The 24,283-nt window shown below is 38.1% G+C and overlaps 1 protein-coding gene across 2 annotated transcripts in view; it reads left to right on the forward strand.

Moving 5' to 3' along the window:
* The first annotated feature begins 258 nt into the window (after positions 1-258).
* PHLPP2 (PH domain and leucine rich repeat protein phosphatase 2) overlaps positions 259-24,283 on the forward strand; it is a 71,227-nt gene continuing 47,202 nt past the window's right edge. Inside the window, exons 1-4 of one of the 2 annotated variants that reach the window (XM_070500717.1) lie at positions 320-425; positions 6,851-7,125; positions 16,440-16,573; positions 17,293-17,345. Coding sequence is in view for 1 of the 2 variants with exons in the window: in XM_044760852.2 (XP_044616787.1) it covers positions 327-425; positions 6,851-7,125; positions 16,440-16,573 (508 nt within the window). In the remaining variant the exon portion in view is untranslated. Of the gene's footprint in view, positions 426-6,850; positions 7,126-16,439; positions 16,574-17,292; positions 17,346-24,283 lie in introns of both variants that reach the window. The other variant, XM_044760852.2, reaches the window with a different exon arrangement.

The following is a 24,283-nucleotide window of genomic DNA, read 5'->3' on the forward strand; positions in this document are numbered from 1 at the left end:
AGGATAGCAGTAAATAAGCCTCCCTGCGCCTCAGTCCCCCAAACCGAGGGCGGCCGGCAGCGGAGGCCCAGCCCTGTGGTAGCGCCGGCTCCGCCCGTGGGGCCCGCGGCAGCCAGCCCGCCACGATGCGGCTCCCCGGCGGGCGCCGGGGCCACGCCGAGCCCACGCCGAGCCCGCAGCTACGCAGGTCCAGCGGGGTTACGGGAGGGGCGGGGCCGGGGGCGGGGCGGTGGGCCGCGGGGGGCGGGGCCCAGGGCTGTTCGCGCGCGCCGCCGAGGCTCCGCGCGCCGTCGCGCCGGCCGGGCGTCCCTGTGCAGCCGCCGCCGATGGGGGAGGTGGAGCCGGCGCCCGCGGGCCCGCTCGAGCCCCCGGAGCCGCCCGAAGCGCTCGCGAGCCGCCGGCCGGGCGGAATCCGGGTCCTGAAGGTGAGGCGAGCAGGCGAACGGGCGGGCGGGCTGGGGAGGGAGCGAGGGCGGGAGCGGCCATCCCTGCCCCGCGCAGTGGCCGAGGCAGCCGGCGACCCCCCGCCCCGCGTCAGTCAGTCCGCTTCGCGGCTCGGCCCTCCCGCAGTCCCCTGGCGCGCCGCGTCCCCCGCCCAGGCCTCCGCGCCAGGCCGCTGCTGAGGCCTCGGCCGCCTCTGTCCCTACCGCTGCCCATCCCTGGCCGCGCGCCACCCGCCTCTCAGGCCCACGCCTTGGGTCCGGCGTCCACCCGGCCGCCGCCGCCCACTCGGCTCCTTCGGGACCCGGGGGCCCGCCTCTGCCGCCCTCGTCCGCGCTCTGGGCCGGTCGCTGCTGGCCCGAGAGCGGGGCTGGAAGTACGCAGGGCTTTCTCCCCGGACACCTGAAGACATCACCCCAGCGGGAGGATGGCGGCGGTGATTGGCCGGGCGCCGCGGGGTGCTGGGGGCCGCGCCGGCGGGGCGGGCCGACTCTGCCCGCCGGCTTCCCACCCAAGTTAAGACCCGGCTGCCCGCCTCGAGGCGGCAGCTTGGAGAGAGTCCCCGGAGGAGCTTAGTCCCGGGGAATCGCTGGGCGTCTCGCAGAATGGAGCAGGGGTTGGACAAAAAGGGGCATTCCTGCTTGCGGGAGCGGGGCTAACAATCCAGGGAGACGGTAATGGGGGAGCAGTTATGCAACAGGCAGCTAGCGGGGCTTTTTGGCAGGAATTGGGGGGAGTGGGAGGAAATGAAAGCAGATGCAGGCAAGGGGGAGAGTGGAGCCTTGAAGGTGATGACATGAAGTTTAAAAACACAAGAAATGCAGGGTGGGGAGGGGACAGTGAAGATGGTTAAAAGGAGGAGTTGTGGGAGACTAACTGGATGGAGTTTTCTACTAGCCTTGAAATCCATAGTTGGAGAGAAATTTTTTCTGTAGGTCAAATATGTAACTAGGTACCCTGGAGAAAGAATGGAATTTCTTTTAGAGTTCTAGAAGAGGAATCTGCAGGATTTAAACTTGCCAAGGAGAAGGAAGAGAGAAAAGAAAATTTAGAAGATTTTGTATGTTTTAAAAATACTTTGCCAAACAATAGAAATACAGGATATTAAAAATACATTAAGTAATAGTTGTCACTTGTGATTGAGAGTGAGCATTACGTTCTTAAGATTATTTGTAGGACATCACGAAGATGAGAACACTGAAAAAAATAATAGATTTGAAGCATCTGGTGAATCCATGAAACAACATAAAATAGAACTCTGTAAAATATAAAACATTTTTATGCTGCTGCCTCCCAATCTTAATGCAGTGATTTAGAGAAATAACTTTTCATAGTTTACCTCCACTTCTGAATACACCTTGTACATACCTGTTGTAACTTTAACCGTAAGTTGCAAATATAATTACTCAAAGGCTTTTGGATATTTATTTAAAACTCTAAGGTCACAAAAAATGTAAATCGTGAATAAACTAAAAAAAAAAAGTTCTACTGGCCTGGTTTATCAGAAAATAGCAGGTCTGGGAGATAGGTAATGCCCTCTGGTCTAGAAGGTAAACAACCTTGGCTTTTTTAATAACTTTTTTTTGGCGAGGAGGGAGTGAGTTGTGAGAAGGAAGGAATTGAGAAATGAGGATCTTTATTGATGGTCCTAGCTACCTTTCTATACTTCCAGGAAGTGGTCCAGCCTATCACTGGTTTCCTGGGGTTCCCATCTGGGACCGTTAGAAAGGTTCCAGAAATTGATCTTTATTATAGTACTGAGCTGGTGGTGTGGGAGGCTGACAGTGTCTAAGGCCCTTGCATCCCTTGCTTTATTGCATATGGTCAACACTTTAAGTAATCCTTGCAAATAAATGGGATCAGCTATGGAGAATAGGTGCTGTGTGTTCTACATACAGAAGTTCCCTTATAGCTGAGTGGTTGAATTTTGTGCCAAGCGAAACTGGAAAAGAATGAGTAGAAGACTTTTTGAATTATAATCTCCTACTTGTTCTTCTCTGAAGACCCTTTGAAAGGCTTATTGTTCTTTTTTGTAACTATTTTTTACTTAATATCAAATCATGAACATCATTATTATCAAATAACATGCGTCTTCATAAAAAGGTAATATGACTAAGCCAGTGTACTTTTGGTGCATCTGTATGGGGTATTGGAAAATTTGGTTCAAAATCTGCCCCCAGATTTATTTAGCAAGTTATTTTTTAGAATGTATCCCTTTATAGTTGTAGTTGGACTATAAGTCTAATATTTTTCATACTCTTAAGGATATTGGGAGTATCTTTGAAGCATAAATTTTTCAGATGTTTTCTCCAATTTTGGGATTATTATTTTTTTACTCAGTTTGTGGAAGAAATGAAGTTACAACTAATATAGTCATTGAATGTTATGAGATCTGTTTTTACAATAATAGTTTGAAGTTTTTATCAAAATAATGTGTGTATATGGTTTTTAAAAATCAATTAATACCCAGAAAGTTTTAATGAACCGAAATATTCTTCCTGTCCTTATCTCACCCCTTCCAAAGTATTCCTTAACATGTATATTCCTGGAGATGAGCCTGTAATGTTTTAAAATTTCGAATGCAGGAACATATCTCCTACTTCAGGTTATTTCACATTCTACTAGAACTCACTGAGTATGGAGAGTTACTTTACCAGACCGTGTTACCATGCATGTCTCAGAGTTCATTGTATATGGGCATTTAATATCCCCTTTGAACCCATCACAGCCCTCATTATCTTCATTTTTAGAGAGTTAAAAGCATAAAGCTGAAGTGGATACTTAATTCGTGGCTTACTCTGAAGCATTTTGCTTTCTAGAAATATTTTTAAGTCTTAAATGTGCTCTTTATAGACTTGTTTGTTGTGAGAGGTGGTTATAGTTGTGTTCCCTTTTGAATAAGTTTGTCAACAGTTCTTATATAAGAATAATGGAGGAAATAAAATGTTCTCAGTGTAGTAATTCCAGTGGAGTAGTGATGCTGAAAGCATCTCAGAGGACAGTCCTGGCCTTTCCAGCAGTTACCTGATGGCTTTAGGCAGTGGAGAAGGAAGCACTAGGTAATTCAGTGGCTAATAATAGCTAAGCAGTCCATCTAGATTGTTGCTAGAAGGCCATGCTTGCTTGGTATCTAGGCCTTTTCAGTGTGCACTGAACAGGTTTAAGAGAGTATCTACTGAAGTTTTAGTTCAGTAGTGTATCTGTGGGTGCAATATATCGTATAAATAGGAGATACATTCTTTGACCAACAACACGTATGTTTCAAAAATGTAAAGTTCTTAAGGAGTTTATAGCCTTAAGGGAAATATATATACACATTTAAAAATGACTTAAAAATCCTTAAAGAAGAAAAATGGATGAGCTAGTGTAATACTTCCTGGGTCTTTCTTGACTTTTCTAAGATTGAAAAAGTCAGTGGGCCATTATGTGACCTTAGGAAATTTTTTCAAAGAAACTTTTTGGTGGTTTTGTGGAATAGTGTCTACTTGCTGTCTCTCTAAATAGCAGTGAGCTAAATTTCTCTCCACTGAGTACGGAATGCAGAGCTTCTTTGTTTAAATGCTACTGTACCATATAGAATCCTGTTTTCCTGTGGACCAGTTGATCTTTCTCAAAGATTAAAAAATAAGGAATATTTAAAATTAACCGGTGGTTGATTATTCAGTGGTACAAATGTGATGGCCCCTGTGTTTATAAAATAAGTACTTGAAAGCCCTTTGTTAATTCTGAGATGTTCTGCCTTGAGAAAATACTCTTGATGAGAAGTGAGAGACCTAGATCCTACTTGTAGCGAGGGTTTATCCTGCTTATCTAAAGTTAGAATCAGTAATAATCCTCATGGGTTTGAATAGCTGTATTCAAATCCCTAAGATCTGTAAAATGATCAATTTACTTGTTATGCTAAATTTAAACAACGCTTGTTTTTCTTTCTTCCCACATGAGAATACCTTCTAATTTTTCCTTCCTCTTTCTTTACCACCTTTAGAAATTGATTTTAGGTGCTACAATTATCCTCAAATATTAAACTCAGTAATTACAAAAATAATATTTGTGGGGCCAGCCTGGCGGCATAGTGGTTAAGTTTGCATGCTCCACTGTGGCTGTCAGGGGTTCACAGATTCAAATCCTGGGTACGGACCTAGCACTGCTCATCGAGCCATGCTACGTAAAATAGAGGAAGATTGGCACAGATGTTAGCTCAGCAACAGTCTTCCTCAAGTAAAAAGAGGAAGATTGGCAATGGATGTTAGCTCAGGGCCAGTCTTCCTCACACACATATAGACAAATTTGCTTTATTTATAGATATTTCTGTTTTCCAATGAGGAATTGTAGCGAAAGTATTTTATTTACTTTGTGCCTGATAAAAAGAAAAGATTTTAGTGTTCTCAGTAAAAATGGAGATTATTTTCCCCTAGGTTTGTTCAGCTTCTTGCCAGAGCTCATTGGGCTGAAGTACAGACTGGGAATAAATTTCTGTGATGTCAGCTGAATTCTGCCTTCATCTCTGTGCTACAGGTGTTAAAGCACTATCATAGATTCTCAGTGTAGAAGATAGGAAGAAATATCAAATAAATAATTAAACCCATTGTGATCCACATAGAAATAAAAGTATGTTCAAGGTGAAGAAGTTCTGCTGAGGAGAGAATAGAATTATTAATTCTTCTAGGTAGGGGGTAGAATGGGGAGGAAGGAGGTTGCGTAGAGAAGGTGACATCTGAGTAGAGTTTTGAAGAATATCTAGTCAGGTGGACAAGAGAATATTTCAGACAAGTCACAGAATTGTGAAATAGTTGGCTTGTTTGGGGAGTTATAAGTAGTTAGATATGACTGAAACAGAGAGAAAGGCAATGGGGAATGATGCCGGAAAGGTATGTCAGTGTAATTGTTAGTGAACATTTCTGTTTTATTAAAGGGAACAGAAATGGCCCATCATAAAAATAGAGCAGGTAAATGTTGATCCTTAAAAACTTGTTATATTGCTGTAGCAATTGTTTTTGCTTTGAGATGATGTTGACTTCACAATGTATATAAATTTCACATGCCTAAATTATCAAATGCAACAGTAATTTTTTTTTGGTGAGGAAGATTGGCCCTGAGCTAACATCCGTTGCCAATCTTCCTCTTTTTGCTTGAGGAAGAGTGTCTCTGACCTAATATCTGTGCCAGTCTTCCTCCACTTTGTATGTGGGATGCCACCACAGCATGGCCTGTAGGTCTCTGCCTGGGATCTGAATCTGAACCCTGGGCCCCCGAAGCAGAGTGTGCAAACTTAACCACTACACCACTGGGCCGGCCCCACAACAGTAATTTTTTTGAAACATGACAAGAATAGAAAGAATATTTGTGTAACATTGTCTTGATTCTGTACTTGCTTATTTGGGATATTAGGCAGACGGTCAGGAAGCTAAAGAAATTTGGGTATAGAGACAAGTACAAAAATGTTTATTGCAGCATTGTTTCCAACAGTGAAAAATTAGACACAAACTAAATGCCATTGGCAGGAGAATGGATAAATTGCAATGTATTCGTATAACGGAATGTTATTCAAATAAATGAGCTGGGTGTATTAACATGGATATATCTTTAAACCAGTGTTGAACCAAATAAAAAAATTGCAGGGTGAAACATGTTAGGATTTAAAGTTTTAAATCACATAGAACAAAACTGTATATGTTTTATAGTTATGTACATATATGGCAACATATAAAAATGCATGGAATGATAAATACCAAATACAGTAGAGTGTTTGTTTCTGGGGAGAGAGAGGAAAGTGGGAGTGTGGTGGGGTACCAGGTGGTTTCAGCTATGTTTGTAAGGATATATCATATTTTTTTTTTTTTTAAAGATTTTATTTTTTTCCTTTTTCTCCCCAAAGCCCCCTGGTACATAGTTGTGTATTCTTCGTTGTGGGTTCTTCTAGTTGTGGCATGTGGGACGCCGCCTCAGCGTGGTCTGATGAGCAGTGCCATGTCCGCGCTCAGGATTCGAACCAACAAAACACTGGGCCGCCTGCAGCGGAGCGCGCGAACTTAACCACTCGGCCACGGGGCCAGCCCCCATATATTTTTTTAAGAATAATCTGAACTAAATATGAAAAGATTAAAATTTGTGAAAGTTGGGTAGTAGTAGGTACACAGTTATTTTATTATTGTTGACATTTTTCTGAAAACATAAAGAAAAAAGAAAGGGTCGGAGAAGATGATGGACAAAGTCATGAACAGTTGGCAGTACAGAAAACTAAGTTTCCAGGTTAAGAATGGGCATGGCAGATGGGGAAGCCTCCACGAGAGGAAGTGATACTCGCGCACAGTGTTGGTGAATGTAGAGTGGAAAGGTGGGGTGAGGACTGGACACGTCTACCTCAGTCAGACGTTCTAGCTAATGATTTCTTTCTCTTGATGTTTTTTAGAGAAATATGAAACGCAATGGGAGCAGAAATTGTTTGAATAGGAGAAGCAGATTTGGTTCCCGAGAAAGAGACTGGCTGAGAGAAGATGTGAAGAGAGGCTGTGTTTACCTTTATGGAGCCGACACGACCACTGCCACTGCAACCACCACCTCCTCTGCCTCGTCCTCCTCTGACTTACATCTTGTCCTTTGCACAGTAGAGACCCCAGCATCAGAAATATGTGCTGGAGAGGGAAGAGAAAGTCTTTATCTACAGCTTCATGGAGACCTGGTCAGGTAAGGTCTGAGTTTTACCATTCTATTTCTGCTGCAAGGTAAGTAATATGTGTTTCTGCTTGGAAGTGGGCTTTAGGATTTTAATCATGCTAGAACTGATGTTGATTATGGAGTTACTAGGCTTGAAAAAAGATTTGTCCTTGGAATGCTGACTTTATGATTCTTGAATTTAAAAACTGTCAGTGAAGGACAATTTGATAGTTACTTCATTGGGATTACACCATAGGTCGGATATATAAATTTAAAATAAATATTTTAAAAGTTATTTTTTGAAAAAATAATACATAGAGGTAGAATGAAATTGAAATGTATAAAGGGAAATAGAGTGAGAAGTAAACGTGCTCATGCATGAGTATTTGTATATAAATTTTAAAACTAATGGGGCTATATGCAACACATTGTTGACTTAATCTCTCTTAGAGATCTTTTCATACTAATATTTATATGGTTTCATTTATTTAATGGCTGCATAGTATTTTATTTTATGAGTCTATCATAATTTTAGCCAATCTCCTATTAATGGAGATTCAGATTGTTACGATGTTTTGCTTGTACAAACAGCGCTGCAGTGAATATCCTTGTACCTGTGATATTTCTCATTTGTGGAAGTCATCTGTAGGATAAAGTCCTAGAAGTGGAATTGCTGGGGCAAAGGATATGTGCATTTATAATTTTGATAGATGTTGTCAAATTCCTCTTCACAGAAGTTTGGTGAATAATATAAAAATATACCTATTTCCCCCTTACTTTCTCCAGAACATGTTAGTGTTAAATTTTATATATAAATATAGACACATACTCATGCATGAGCGCATACTTGCTTGTGAATAGAAATGATTGTCAACGGTTTTTGAATAAGAGAATCAAAGTCAACATTCCAAGGACAAATCTTTTTTCAAGCCTAATGACTTAGATTTTTATAAATCTGGTAGGAATTTTGTTTTAATTTTCATTTATCTTAATGAGTGAAGTTGAGCATATTTTCATAGGTTTAAAAGCCATTTGTGTTCTCTTTAAAATTTTTTATATAAACTTGAAGACAAAAAGTATTCTCATAGTAGTCTTATATTATGCATATGAACTCTTTGATTCAGCTTTTTAAAAATATTACTATTAGTTCTTTGAGTTAGATGGCAAATAAGAGCTCCTTAAGTGCCTGACCATTGACTTTCTCTCCTCCTCCTTCCCTGTAATAAGTAAATGTTTTGAAACCAAATTCAAAGCTGTGGATTCGGTACTGTTGAAAGTGAGAAAGCAAGCTCCCACTTACACCTAAAAATGTGGTAATAATAGTAACACCTTAGCTAAGCTAAAAATTGATGTCATTTTAAAAGTCTAAACTGAGGTTTATTATGTGTTCCTTTTAGGATTTGGACTAATTCTTGAAAAAGTAGATTAGCATTTGAATGTTTCCCTTGTTCACCAGTTAACTACATTTCCTAAATCCATTTGTAAAACGAGAGGATCAGACTGAGTGATCCTTAGGCTTTTCTAAATCTTAACGCTGATTCCGATCTAATTTTATCAGGTGGAAGCCTTGACCTACATTATAGCTGGTAGTGATTGATGGAGTTCCTGTATTTAAATATAAGACTCATATGTATACTAATGCATATGTGTACAAAGATACTAGAAATGTGGAGAAAACCCTACCTGAATTGTCTTGCTCCTACTGCTTGTGTAGTTAATCCAGATGTGATATAATTTGCTTTTGTGAATCTAAACTACTTAAAATGGAGAGTTTTAGCTCTGGCCTTGATTTTGTAATGAAATAGCTCTCTGAAGGTGTAATTGATTAGAAAATAATGAAAACACTATTGAACTGTGATTTGAAGAAATGAATATATTTTCATTGCTGGAGTAGAAACTCAAGAAGTCTTATCGAGCCAAAGAATGATGATGATGATAGATTTTAGCTAACATTAAGTGCTTTCTTTTACTGGTCAGCATGTCTAGTCCTTTACACACATTTTCTCATTAAATCCTCATAATAACTCCAAGGGAGGTAGTCTCATTCCTTTCAGATGAGGAAAATTGAGGCTTTCAAGAGATCCCGGTAACCTGTTCAAGGTCAGGCAGGTACTGCCAGGCAGTTAGAATGCATAAATCATTCAAGATAGATGGTGGACTTTGTTCCAAGTAAAGGCACTCCGGCAGAGGAACTGGCACAGGTCCCTTACTCAGTTTCACTATTTAATCATACTTATTTAAAAGATCTCTTTTTAGATCTCTTACTCAACTGTTAACTGCTTGAGTTCAGTCCTGTGTTATCTAGTTAGGGGAATTGGTACATTCTTTGAATAGCCCTTTATAAAATAGTTGATGATCTAAGGCATTATCTTTTTTTTTTTTTTTGAGGAAGATTAGCCCTGAGCTAGTATCTGCTGCCAGTCCTCCTCTTTTTGCTGAGGAAGACTGGCCCTGAGCTAAGATCTGTGCCCATCTTCCTCCACTTTATATGTGGGATGCCTACCACACCATCGCTTGCCCAGCAGTGCCATGTCACACCCGGGATCCGAACCAGCGAACCCCGGGCCACTGAAGCGGAACGTGTGAACTTAACTGCCGCACCACTGGGCTGGCCCCGGCATTATCTTTTTTAATAACTTTTTTTGCTGCTTACTGAAGTATAATATGTATTCATTGTAGAAATTTTGGAAAAATGAAGACGTATAAAGAAAAATAATAATTTTCAATGCTAATGCTTTTTGTAGATTGCCTCATTTAATCTTCACAAGGATCTTGGAGGGAAATATTATTCCCATGTTATAGATGAGGAAAATGAGGCTTAAAAAGGTTAAGTGTCTCACCTAAGATCACTGAGCTAGTAAGTGGTAGAGCTGGAATTTGAACTCTGGCATTCTGACAGCAGATCTCACATATTGCCTCTTCATAGCAACAATTTTTTTCCAGATCTTTTTCAAAGTGAGTGTGTATGTAACTTAAAAAAATTACATATTGGGTCCATACTATATATTCAATTTTATTACTGCATGCTTCAGTTAATTTCCTTGTGTCATTAAAAATTCCTTAGACACTAGTTTTAATTGCTACAGAATACTCCATTTTATGGAGATACTATAACTTGTTTAAAAATTGAGAAATAATATGCAATAATGGTTTAGAGGTTGGATTCTGGAATGAGAGTGTGTGGGTTCAAATCCTGGCTCTGACAGTTACTATGCAAGTTATATAACACTCTTTGCCTTAGTTTACTAAGCTGTAAAATGGAGGATAATAATATTTACATTATAGAGTTGCCATGAGGATTAAATTAATTATACACGCTATGAAGATTAAATGAATTAATACTTGTAAAGTAGTGCCTCTTAAACTCTAATGTCCACCTGAGGAGCTTGTTAAAATACAGATTCTGATTCGGTAGGTCTGGAGTGGCGTCTGAGAATCTGTATTAAGCTCTTATGTGATGTGCTAACACTTTGAGTAACAAGGAAGTAAAGTACTTAGAATGATGTCTGGCACCTAACAAGTGCTCAATAAATGTTATGTATTTGGGTTGTTTCACATCATTCAGCTCTTAGAAGTAATGTTGTGATGACTAAACCTTTGCTCCTAAATCTTTACACTGTTAATTTCCCTGGGCTATGTCCCAGAAATTGGATTACTGGGACAAAAATCACCCTATGTTTTTTTTAAATCACCCATGACTTCCTTCTTTCCATACTTTTTTTCAGTCATGGACTTGTCATTTAAGTAAAAGTGAAGGATTACTAGTTATAGAATTTTAGCACTTGAAGGAACTTGAGAAAGATCATCTACTAGGGAAATGAAGTCTACCCAACCTAGCAACCCCTCTACCCCCTGCCCTTTCCATTTGTAAGTATGTATGGGGGCAGGGGTTTTTGGCTGTCACAACTACTGGGGAGAATTACCAGCATTTAGGGGGCAAGGGATAGCGAGGCTTAATGTCCTCAATGTATGGGACAGTCTTGTACAACAAAGAATTGTCTTCCCCAAAAGGTGAATAACTTCCCCCATGGGAATCACTGAAACCATTTCGCTTCGTTTTATAGACGTGAAACAGGCCCAGGGAGAGTAGATTGAAAGCACATTCCTGCAGCTAGTTCCCTGATTCTAGAGGTGTCATTGGAGCACAAGTGTATTGTCTCCCATGTCACTGCTCTTTGCATGATAATGTTTCGTCTGTCTTTTTAGTTGAACTGTTTAAGTGATAAATGGCTCACTAGTGAAGCTTGGTGTAATCATTGCCGTCTGTCTGAAAAGTCGTAACGAGACCTTATGTGACAAAATGGAGTGCCCTTTGGCTCATGGTCATATATTTACTTTTATTCTTAGTCATCATAATGGCTTAAGATTTTTGTGTTTGATAGACAATCTTTTCAGATAAACTAAGACGCAATAAGATATGTATAAGGGAAAATAATACCCTTGGGATTTGGGATCCTGAGTTCTACATCCTTTTCTGTCACTGACTTGCTGGGTGGCCTCTTGCAAGTTACTGAAATTTTGTTTACCATATTTTGATGTTATAAAAGTGGAATGAAAAATCCTGTTTCAGGATACATACTGAACTGATTACTTCTGAGAAAGGAAAAAAGAGGTTATTTTTGTTTTGTGCTTCATATTTCCATACTATTTTAAAACTTTAAAAGAATGAGTTATACATTAAATAATATTTAATTTGTTTTTATTAAAATGTTGTTTAGTTTTTATATTTTAGTACTTCTGAAATCAGCTTGTATCTTACAGTTGTTTGTGGATCATAGTTTAATTGGCAGTGTTCTTTCCTGTTGGTTATTACAGTACCATCTGGTTAACTGCAATACAGTCCTGACACTAACCACCCAGAGCTTGCACAGACTCATAAGTTAAAAAGCATGGTCCCTAACAAGACTGCCCTTACTTCAGACTCTGGCCGCACCTCTGACCAACTGGATACATATTTGGGGGTTCTTGTGACCCCCTTGGGTTCAATAATTCACTAAAAGGAGGCAGAACTCGAGAAAGCGCTATACTTAAAATTACAGTTTTAGTAGAAAGAGTGCAAATCAGGACCAACCAAATCAAGAGACACATAAGGCGAGGTCTGGAGGGTCCTGAACTTAGAACTTCCATGCTCTCTCCCTGTGTCACCTTCCCATCACATAAAATGTGTTCACCCACCAGGAAGCTCCACGGAGCTTCAGTACAGAGTTTTTATTGGGGTTTTATTGAGTAGGCATGATTGATTGAATCAGTGACCACATGCTTGAACTCAATCTCCAACTCCAAGGTGGAAAGAGGCTGGAGGAGGCCCAGCCTCTCCTCCCCGAAGGTTGGGCTGGCTCCAAGCCCCAACCCTCTCTTCACATGATTGGTCTTTCTGGTAACCAGCCCCCATCCTGAGTCATCTGAACCCTTAGCATAGACTCAGGGTTGGTCCAGGGAGCTCATGAATAACTAAGATACTCCCGTTACTCAGGAGGTTCCAAGGATTTAGAATCTCTCTCCCAGGAACCAGGGAAAGGACTACTAAGATTCTTTATTATCCAACAGTGATGCATTAAAAACTAGTATATTTTTAAAATGATAGTGTATTAGACCAATGAAATACAGTAATTTTAAAACATAACTTTTTTTGGTATGAGTATACTTAAAGTGCTTTGAGCTGTCTTCTGCATAAATTATTTTATTTTTAATGTAGCTTGCCTAAAAGAAGCTAGGCTTTGTAATGAAACTAACACAAGTTCAAACCTTGATGCCATTATGTGCTAATGTATGACTTTCTGAATCTCATTTTTCTTATTTACAAAACAGGCGTAGCTTTGTAAAATGTAAAACACTTCCAGCATAGTGTGAGGCGTCAAGTAGACATTCATTGAAGTATCCTTTTTGTTACTGTTTATATTACTGGTCTTAACATTTTCAGATTTTACCTTTATAGGTGCCAGGGATTGAGTTTTAATTTTGAATTTGATACAGAGAATGCTGCTGTGCTTTGTTAGGGTCTTTGATGCAATGTATTATTCCCTGTGTTGGGTTTTCATAAGGTGTACTTTTGCCTCCTCTTATCAACTAGAATTTTTGTCAAATGATACTTGGGATGAAATTTACTCTTCTCTTACATATATCTTAACTATGGGCACTGTTTAGAATAACTTTAGCTACTCTTGGCTAAAAGCTTTTTAAACTGCTGTTGATAGCATTACTATACTGGATGACTGGTTTGGAGAGAAATAGCTATATGCGTGCGTGTACGTTCAGACTTACAAGGACTATAGTAGCACCTAGAAGCCTTAGAAGCAAACTAAAACTATTATGAGTAGTCTTATTGTCTCTCCTTAAAGCAGTAGTAGAGATATTTCAAACGCTGAACGGAACGTTTCATTGCCAACATTACTCTCTCCTATACCTGGTTTGCAGTATATAATTTCCCTTTGATTTGTGAGAGATTTAACAAATAGCTAATCACCAGCCTGTTAAACTTTTGGAACTTTGAAACACAAAATTGATCTGTAAGCATGTTGCAGCATTTCCCTCCCCCATACTCTCTATTCTCTTAAGCAGATGAGTTTAATGAGTAAATGGAATTAATCCTTCATTTTACTTGTTTTTGCAGTTCTTGAAATATTTCTTGTTTACTCATTTATTCTAAATTAATAAGAGCAGATGTTGAGATTCTCTTGATTTTTTTTTCTTCCACCAGGGAAACTACTTTCTTTAGGCAGAAATTTTTAGAGAGTTTCAAAATCTGCAGAGCCTTTTTAGGAAAGGAAATTTGATCATGTAAAACATGTCATAATTAGGATTGTTCCATTTCCCTTGGTTTTCTAGAGAGAAATTGAAAAATCCAGCTAGTGAGGTTTGGCCTGAAATTATTATTTCTTAGACCTGAATCTGTGGTCATTATATGGAATTATGATATTTAAATACATTGAACTCTGTATCTAAAAATAATAGCAAAGTTCAGGTAGAATCTGCATTATATTAGGCAGGTGTCTTGGATACCTCATGGACTCTTGAGTTCTCAAAGACCCCAAAGATCATCAGGCCCAACTGGATTCTTAGAGGAATCTATTCTAAAGTATCTGTGACAGATGGCTCTCTAGGGCTTTGTGAGCTATTTTGAGAGGCAGTCTGTTTCATTACTGGACATTTCTAATTATTAAGGTTCTTCCTTATTTTTAATACAAATTTACCTGAGCAATTTTTTCTCATTGTTCCTGGTCCCATTCTTTGGAGCAATCCAGAGTAAATCTAATCCTTCTTAACGCTGGAAGATATAGATAGCTCTTTATGCCCTTGGTCTCCTTGTCTTCAAGTTAATCCTTCAGTCAGTCTTCATGTTACATGGCTGATTGACCCTCCAGGATGCAGTTTATTAGAAGTCCCTCTTAAAATGCATCCTTCTTAGAAGACTTCTACTGTTGTACTGGGAAAATACCTAATGTTGTCATAGCCCTTTGTGAATTTTTATTTTATTTGACTAGACATTAATTGTGACTGATGTTTTTATTCTGAAAAGTTTATTTTCCGTTTCTATTAAATTCAATATTTATTGGTCTTTGTAGGCTTTTAGTTCTTTGGTCCTTCTCCATGTAGTAGTTCTGAGTTTATGGAAGCTAAAAGTCAGAACTGAGCAGTCACGAGGGGCCAGGTGGTTGTTTTATTTTTGTTTTTTTTCACTCATCAGTATGATTTCCATTCCTAAATTACAGTTGTTTATATTCAACTTTGTGTAGGAGTCCCATTTCATGATATTTTTTACTTAAATCTTATTCCCAACAGTATTTTCTAGTCCTTTAACCACAAAACACAGATATTCCTCATGTCTTTTTGCCACGGTGCAGGGTGTATCAGGTTTCTTCTAATTAATACAATTTTTAAGTTTTCTAAACAGAACCCTTTTATGACTTAAAGACTAATGTTCTTCAAGACCTTTTGAACACACGTAGGTTTTCCTTTACTTGTTTTTTGGTGGTTGTTTCAGATGGGGAAGATATTTTTATTCTAATTAAAATTTGACTCTGGTCCTAAGAGTTTTTTAAATAATTGTCAGTATGTTATTGAACACTACTAAACACGAGATATTTTGCTAAGCACTTTACAAACTATATAGTATCTTGTTATAAATAGGTAAATAAATTTAATAACAGCTCTATGAGTTAGGTGCTATTGTTATTGCCATTGTATGGATAAGGAATTTAAGACAACGGTTAAATAACTTACCCAAGGCCATGCAGTTGATAAGTGGCAGAACTGAGACTCAAGTCCAAGCAGTCTGACTTTTGAAGCCTGTACTCTTAGCCACTGTAGTTACAACTATTTGCTTTCTAATAAAATAATTATCAAAGGGCTGTCTTGCTGTTACTATTGATGTAGCCCCTATCAAAATACACATCAATCATTTTGTTTTTTAAATATTTTTAAGTATTTTAGGACTGTATGATTTTAAAAATGCAGTATCACCAGAGGCCACAAATGATTACTAGACATTCTGAGTTTACTCTAGCTTTCAGTCAGAACCATGTAGTAGAATGATTTCTGGGGAATTATTGGCCCATTCATTCCTAATTTTTATGGAAGAATCATCTATGAAGCCAGTGGAAATATATAGTACCTGGGACATAGTAGGCAACCAAAGTCGACATCTCTAATTGTGTGTGCAGCTTATATGAAATCAGTTGTGGCCAAGTATAATCTTTTGTATCTCATAACATCACTGCCTTTAAATTTGAACTGAGATTCTCAAAGGACCCTGTGGGGTCCCTGAGACTCTTTGAAGAGGTACCTGAGGTCAAAACTATTTCATAATTAAAATAAGACATTAATTTTCCTTTTCACTCTCAGTCTCTCATGAGTATACAGTGGGGTTTTCTAGAGGCTACATAGTGTGTTATCACAACAGATTGAATGTAGAAGCAGATCTGAGAATCTAGCTGTCTTCCATTAAACCTGCTATTAAAAAGATTTACAAAAATGTAAAACAGTGCCTTTTTCACTAAATTTGTTTTATTTTGGGAAATATATTTTTCAAAAATATTATTTATGTTAACATATAATGGGTTTATTATTGTTATTTAAAAATGAATAAAATATTTGGAAGTTCTTAATTTTCATTTCTGATTCACTAGACAGCAATAGTAAGCAACAGCTCTTTGAGTTTCTCAAAGACTCTGGAGGGATCCTAAGACCAAAATCTTTGAGCACCACTTGTTTAGATTAGTTGTATTATATGATATTAAAGAAAATCTTGACATAGAAGTAAAAATCTAGAGGATGTTAAAAGATTAAAAAAATGAAATGTCATTTTTATTACTTACTAATATTTTTCTTTTGAATTGTGTAAGCAGGAGACTGGAGCCCACTGAACGACCTCTTCAGATGGTTTATGATTACTTGTCCAGGCTGGGATTTGACGATCCTGCGCGCATACAGGAGGAGGCGACGAATCCTGACCTCGGCTGTATGCTGCGCTTCTATGGTGGTAAGAGTTTGTCAGTGGCTTTGTAGATATGCTGCCTACTTTTAAATTGGTCATTCGTGCCTCATTCTCTCTTCAACTTTAAGAAGTATTTTATCAAAAGCTGTTTTTAAGCCAGTTAACTAGTGTAGTTGAAAAACGAGAGAGGGGCGTGGTTAAGGGAAGACTTAGAATTATTAGCCAAATATATCTTCCCTTTTTATTTTTTGCTCTTTGTTTTCTGGTATTTTGCTAATTTACTAGAATTGTTTTATGCCTTTGCCAGAATCTTGATCAGATCAGTGCTTTAGTGTCAGTTATATTTTCAAGTTCCTTGTGAAGCCCATGAACTTTTGGATAGTTCAAGAATATTGAGAAGTAGATGGTCATTATCATATACGACTTAACATTTGATGAATACATGTGTCAAATGTATATATTGTTGAATTTAGTGGGCTTGAAATCTAGTATTTTTTACTTTCTGTTCTCTTTTGATGCATTTTTCCCCTATCAACTAGTTTTTATGTGATCACTTCAGTAATAAGGATTGATTTTATAATAATAAACTTAGATTTATTAAAATCATATTTTCTGAATATTATTTTCTAAATATACATAGTCTACTAACACTACTACTGAGTACCATTTATTGAATGCTTACCATGTGCTTTTATGCTTATGAATTACCCAATTTACTCATTACAACCACCTTATGCTATAGGAACTATTATCTCGTTTTACAGATGAGAAAACTGAGACAGAGAAGTTAAGTAACTTGTCCAAGGTCATACAACTAGTAAGTGCCATTTAACAACTAACAGTTTTGAATTAATATGACCCACTTCTCAAACAATTGAACTAATAACTAAATTATTAGTGTATGTAGGCATAACCATTTACTAAGATTCCCTGCTCTCATTTCTCAAATTGTTGATTTAATTTCTGTATACTTCTTGATAGAATTCTTGTGACATAATATCACAAGCCAGTTTTATTAATTGTACTTCACAAGAGATTTTATTTATAATTTTTCGTCATAACAATATTTTATGACATGTTGTTCCTTAAAAGTTTAATTTCATTTTATTTCCATTAATTTCTCTCCTTTGCTGGTTTATGGAGGGAGAATAATTGCTTGATTAAAACTGAGGAAAGTCTTTTAAGATTAATTTAAAGAACACACCCTTCTATTACTATAAAACTTGGTGTAAAAAAAAAAAAATTCAGCAACTTGGAACAGTAACATGCTCCTTATCTGATTGTGGTTGAACATGAGTTCTTCATTATATATTTTCATTCTGGGATGAAAGTTGAGCATTAAAGTGCTAGTGACCTCATTTTTAACCATTGAGATTGCGTTTGCATTCAGTTATATTGCAATTTTTGGCACTGATTACATTAATTTTCTACCACCACCTGATAAATTGTAGCATGCCCAGGATCTTAATATACCTGTAAGAGGATGTTTCCAGTAGAGTCTAAAGAGTACCGATTTGTAGTACTTATTGTATTTTGGGGGGAATCTTTCCAGAGAACATTTCCAAAAGTAAGCTCTATTAATTTAGAGAAGCTGGTTTAATTTGAGTGAGAAAATTATGTTTGGGAAAGAAGTTTTTACAGCTAATTATTTTTGAAAATAATTATTTTCGGAAAAAAAATATATATGGCACCAAAAACAAAAGATAAAAAAAATATATATTGATAAGTCTATTAGTTATCTCTTGGCTATGTAACAAATTGCCTCAAAACTTGGTGACTTAACAAGATAGTAAATATCTTTATATTTACTGTTGGCCCCGTGGTCGAGTGGTTAAGTTCTCGCACTCTGCTTCAGTGGCCCAGGGTTTCGCCGGTTCGGATCCTGGGCACAGACATGGCACTGCTCATTAGGCCACGTTGGGGTGGTGTCCCACATGCCACAACTAGAAGGACCCACAGCCAAAATATACAACTATGTACTTGGGGGATTTGGGGAAAAAAAGCAGAAAAAAGAAAATTGGCAACAGTTGTTAGCTCAGGTGCCAACCTTTAAAAAAAAAAAAAAAAAAGATAGTAAATATTATCTCATACAGTTTCTGTGGGTCAGAAATCCAGGAATACTTTAGCTGGATGGTTCTGGCTTGGGTCTCATGAGATTGTAGTCACTCTGTTACTTGAAGCTGTAGTCATCCCAAGGCTTGAGTGGGGCTGGAAGATTCACTTCTAACATGGCTCACACATCTAGCTTTTGGTAGCAGGTCTCAGTTCCTCACCAGCTTTGGCAGGAGCTTTCAGTTACTTGCTATGTAGACCTCTCTACAGGGCTAAGTGTCTTCACGACATGGCAGCTTAGCTTCTCCCAGTGATGAAACACACACACTTGAGGCCTCAGTGTTTTTTATGACCTAGCCTCATAAGTTACCATCATTTTCACCCCTTTCTGTTTATTAGAAGTAGGCTACTAAATACAGTCCACATTACAGAGAGGGGAATTAAGCCCCACTTTTTGAAGAGAGGTGTATCAAAGAATTTGTGGACGTGTCTGATAGCCATCACAAAAAGTCTGCTTCCCTCTCACCTTGCTCCTCCAACCACCCCGTTCCTAAATCCAGAGACAACCACTGTTAACAGAAGAAAAGATATTTTTGAGGTATTCTCTTTGAAGCAAATAGCTTAGTAATCAGCTTTAAATGTTTCATGTGTAGAGTTTTTGGTGAGTTAACTTAGTTGGAATATAGTGTTAATGAGGCCAGGGTCATAAGGGCATAAGTTCAAACCAGTTAATGTTGCTGTGTTTGCAGGATATAAAAGATAGCTGGTACTCCAAGCAGCCATTATGCAAATACTAGTTATCACTCTCTGGAGAGGAGGTGCTGGGGGAAGAGTGAGTGAGATGCCTGGCTGAGTGCAAATTCATGATATAAAAGCTGTGGAGAGAATATGTTCAACTAAAGATGAATGGGTAGCGTGATCCATTGTGGAGATTAAGAGAACACATTAATCAACTCCTTATTTGTGTATGAGGAAGCAAAGTCTAGAAGGTGTGATTTGCTGGTGAAGTTGTAGTTCTGGGGCTGTATAGCTCAGGTAGCACAACTCCCAGCCTGAGCATTTCTTTCTGTGATATTCTCTGAACACACTGTTCAGGACAGTTTTGCCCAAAGAGCATAAACACCACCAAAAAAAGCCAGATACAAAAGAATCACATGGTATGTTTCCATTCATTTAAAGTTGAAAAGTGGGCAAAACTCAGCCATATTGTTTAGAGATATGTGGCAATATTACTCTCTGCCCACCAAAATCTGTTCTTTCCTTCTTCCATAATGATAGAATGGTAGTTGGGCACAGACAGCTCAGCTGCACCTCATTTCCCAGCCTTTCTCACAGTTGGTGTGCATGTGTGACAGAGTTTTCTTCAGTGGTGTGGAGTGGAATTGTTGTGGGCCACTTCCACACCTGGTTCCTAAAACCTCCCACACATGCTTCTTAGTGCTCTTTTCCTCTTCCATGGGCTAGAATGGCAATCATCAGAGCAATATTTGAAGTCACGTTGAAAATGGCAGAGCCGCCATCAGCCTGAGTTTCTTGATAGAGTGGCCCCCTGGCAACTCACAATCACCACCCTAACAGAGTTAAATTTCTATTGTGTTTGAGCCATTATATTCTTTTTGTTATAGTAGTTTAACCTGCTATAACTAATACAGGATGCATATGTAAGTGGCAAAAATAGAGAGAAAGCGAGGAAATGATCATTATAAAAGTCAGGAGAGTGGCTGACCCCTAGGATGGAAGAAGGAGGACGTGATTCCTACAAGTAGAATTTTTGAGTCACTACATACAGTAGTCTGTCCTTATCCGTGGGTGACACCTTCCAAGATCCCCAGTCGATACCTGAAACCACAGGTAGTACCAAACCGTATATATACTATGTTTTTTCTTATATGTACATACTTATTTGAGGTGTGACAGCAAAACTAGCATGAATTTCTTTTTCCTTCTTCACAGTTTCATGGATAAAAAATTCATTCTTACCGTAGACCTTAGCACACTCAGCACACGATGTTTTTCTTTCCTTATTAAGTCGAGAACTTTCACCTTTTCGCTTAAAGGGAGCATTCTCTTGGGCATATTCCAATTGCCAGCATCACTACTCTTGCCTTTTGGGGTCATTAAGTAAAATAAGGATACCTTAAACAAAAGCCCTGCCATACCATGACAGTTACTCTGATAACTGAAATGGCTACTAAGTCACTAACAGGCCGGTAGCATGTACAGCGTGGATACACTGGACAAAGGGATGATTCACGTCCCAGTGGGATGAGGTGGGATGGTGCAAGATTTCATCACGCTACTCAGTACATGCACAATTTAAAACTTATGAATTGTTTATTTCTGGAGTTTTCTATTTAATATTTTTGGACTACGATTGACTTTGGGTAACTGAAAGTACAGAAAGTGCAACTGTGGATGGGGGACTACTATATACTTTAAAAATTTTGACTAAATATTCCTAAATTGCACAGGTGGGTGATACCAATGTACATTTTAATCAGTAGAATTTGGGAGTACTCATTTCCTTACACCTTTGCCAACATTAGGTATTATTGTTACAATTAATCTTTGCCCCAAATTGCAAAAAATACTATCTCATGTTAATTTGCATATTTTAAGCTTCATTGTTAAACTATAGGAGTAATATATTAAAAAACATTCCACCACCCTCATACAATTGCTTTTATGATTGGGCATTTTCTTAGTCTTATTTTATATGCATGTTGCACATTTGTAATTATTGCATCCATACATTTTTTTCTTTTTAAAAATTTTATTTTTAATTACACAAGTAAACTGTGAATATAGTCTCATTATCTGTAGTGTTTTAATTTCTTATAGTCAGTTCCTGAGCCCATTCACTGCTTAATAGATAACCACTACAGTCATGTGCTGCATAACGACGTTTCACTCAACAACAAACTGTATATATGGTGGTGGTCCCGTAAGATTAATACCGTATAGTCTAGGTGTGTAGCAGGCTATACCATCTAGGTTTGTGTAAGTACTGTAGGGGAGGAAGAAATTTTCCTCTCCCCTTCTAGGCTCTGCTGGCTGGTCTAAGAATTGAATTGACATGAGACAGATGAGGAGAAAAACAAACAAAAGTTTAATGAGCATACATGAGAGAAACCCAGGAAAAAAGAATAACTCACCAAAATGGCCAAAGCACTCACCTTAAATACTATCTTCAGCTAAAGACAAAAGATGATGTTGGGGCTGGGGAGAGTCAGGGACTTCAAAGGGAGGGAAGGCAACTCACAGAGAGGTGAAAAGGAGCAAACCAGTGTTTGTTTTTGGCCACACAGAATAGAAAAACACAGAAAGGAGCCCAACAAACAGGTTTTTTTTAATCTGAATTCTTTTAGGCAGTTAAGGGGGACATAATAAGAAAACCTTTGGGTCTTTTGTTTCTTAAAAGTAATCAGCCTAAAATAATCCTGATGTTAAAGAGACATTTTGAGGTGGCAAATTTTGTTCTCCTTCGGTACACTGACATTCGTACAATGACAAAATCACCTAAGGGCATACTTCTCAGAACATATCCCTGTCCTTAAGTGATGCATGACTGTATTATCAATTTGCTATATACCTGTTCAGAATTTTCAAGCTCTTATTTCTATGTAATGTGTATTTGTAGAAATACATTTTGTTTACATAAATGATGTTATTTGGTATTGGTCTTCATGCTTTTTTCACCTAACAGTATATTTTGGAGTTGTTTCCTCAACTGTCTTCTATATGTATTTCTTTAAGTTGCATAGTAGTGAATATCATGTATATATTGTAATTTATGAAACTATTTCCTAGTGATGGAAATTTACATTATTTCCAGTTTTTGATTATTACAAACAACATTGTAGTAAAATTGCATCTTTATGCACCTGTGTTTCTTCAGAGTAGATCTCTAAATATGAAATTATGAAATTATTGGGTCATCGGATATTCACATTTAAAGTATTTGCATTTAAAATATTACTACTGCAGAACAAATGTATATCCCATCAGTATATCAGAGTACCCTCTTGCCCACAGTATCATCTTTTAATAGTACTGGCATTTAAAATTTTTCCTAATCTGATGGATAAAATGATGGCCACAGTGTTTTAATTTTTGTTTCCCTGATTACTAGTGTGGTTGAATATTGTTTCATATTTTCATTGGCTCTTTAGATTTCTTCTCCTTTGAATTACCCATTGATATTTCTATGCAAATTTTTGTTTATATTTTTTTGTATTGATCTAAAGGGCTTCTGAATATATTCTGAATATATACATCCTTTGGATACTATATTTATGACAAAATTTTTTTCCAGCCTGTAACTTGTCTTCTAATTTCGTTTGTTGTGCAGAAGTTTTATTTAATTAGATTTAGTCAGTCTTTTCCTTTGATGCATTTACATTCCTTCCCTATCCTAGGTCATAAACAGATCCTGTGTTTTCTTCTAGTGCTTTTATATTTTTAAAATATGAAGTAGGAATCTAACTTTACTTTTTTCTCCATGGCTGGATAGCCAGTTGTCCCAGCAACATTTATGGAATAGCTCATCCTTTCGCTACTGATTTGAAGCATCACCTTGATTATTATTAAGTTCCTATACAGGCAGGGGTCTATTTTTGGACCCTATCCTGTTACATGGATCTATTTGTCTTGTGCTAATGTAGGACTATTTTAATTAATATATCTATATGATATATTTTGATAGCTGATAGGGAAGTTCCCTGTCGCTGTTCTTCTCTGGAAAATCAGGGAGATCTCTAGAATCAGGGAAGTCTCTCTGAAGAAGTAGTATTTGACTTGGTTCTTTAAAAATTGACAGAATTCCAATAAGCAGAAAGGAAAAGGAGGACAGAAGTGGGATATTAGAAATTTCAATGCATGTTCTGTGAATCACATATAGAGTTCAGATTGTTCTGGGCCTTGAGTGCAATATGAAGAGTTTAGCCTTCATTTGCCAGATGGCAGCAGGAAGTGATGGGATCCAAGTGAGCCAGAGAAAGATGAATCTGGCACCAGTGTGGATAATAATTCAGGTGTGAGTTAAAAGGAGTCTAAACTAGGGAATGGGAAGCAATCATTCATATGCAAGACTTTTTTTTTTGTGAAGAAGATTGGCCCTGAGCTAACATCTGTGCCCATCTTCCTGTATTTTGTATGTGGAACACTGCCACAGCATGGCTATACGAGTGGTATAGGACCTGGGGTCTGAACCCATGAACCTGGGCTGCCAAAGCAGAGCCTGCTGAACTTAACCACTACACCACTGGGCTGGTCCCCATAGGAGAGACTTTTGAAGGAATAATCAGTAAGAATTAATGGTTGATTGAAAAAGGAACGTGAAGAAGAAAACCTAAGAGTTGGAGCCGACTCTGAGATTTTGAGCCTCAGTGACTTTGGGAGAATGACAGGATTTGAGTTGTAAGAAGGAGGCAGTTTGTAGGAATGGTGATGACGTGGTTGCAGGCATGTTTAATTTTAAGAGGTGGTAAGTATCCAGTGGAGATGTCTGGCAGATAGTTGGAAATGTGGAACTAGAGTTTAGGAAGTACAGATCTGGGAGTCAGACACATGAGAATGTTAAAGCCATGGAAGTTGTTAAGATATCTTGAAAGAGAATACTTAAATATAGGAAAAGAAGGAGGCTTAGGGCAGAACTTGAACTTTCACTATAATAACTAGTATTTATTTTACACCCTTACTGTA

The sequence above is a fragment of the Equus asinus genome, chromosome 28 (genome assembly GCF_041296235.1).
Source record: "Equus asinus isolate D_3611 breed Donkey chromosome 28, EquAss-T2T_v2, whole genome shotgun sequence".
NCBI lineage: Eukaryota > Metazoa > Chordata > Mammalia > Perissodactyla > Equidae > Equus > Equus asinus.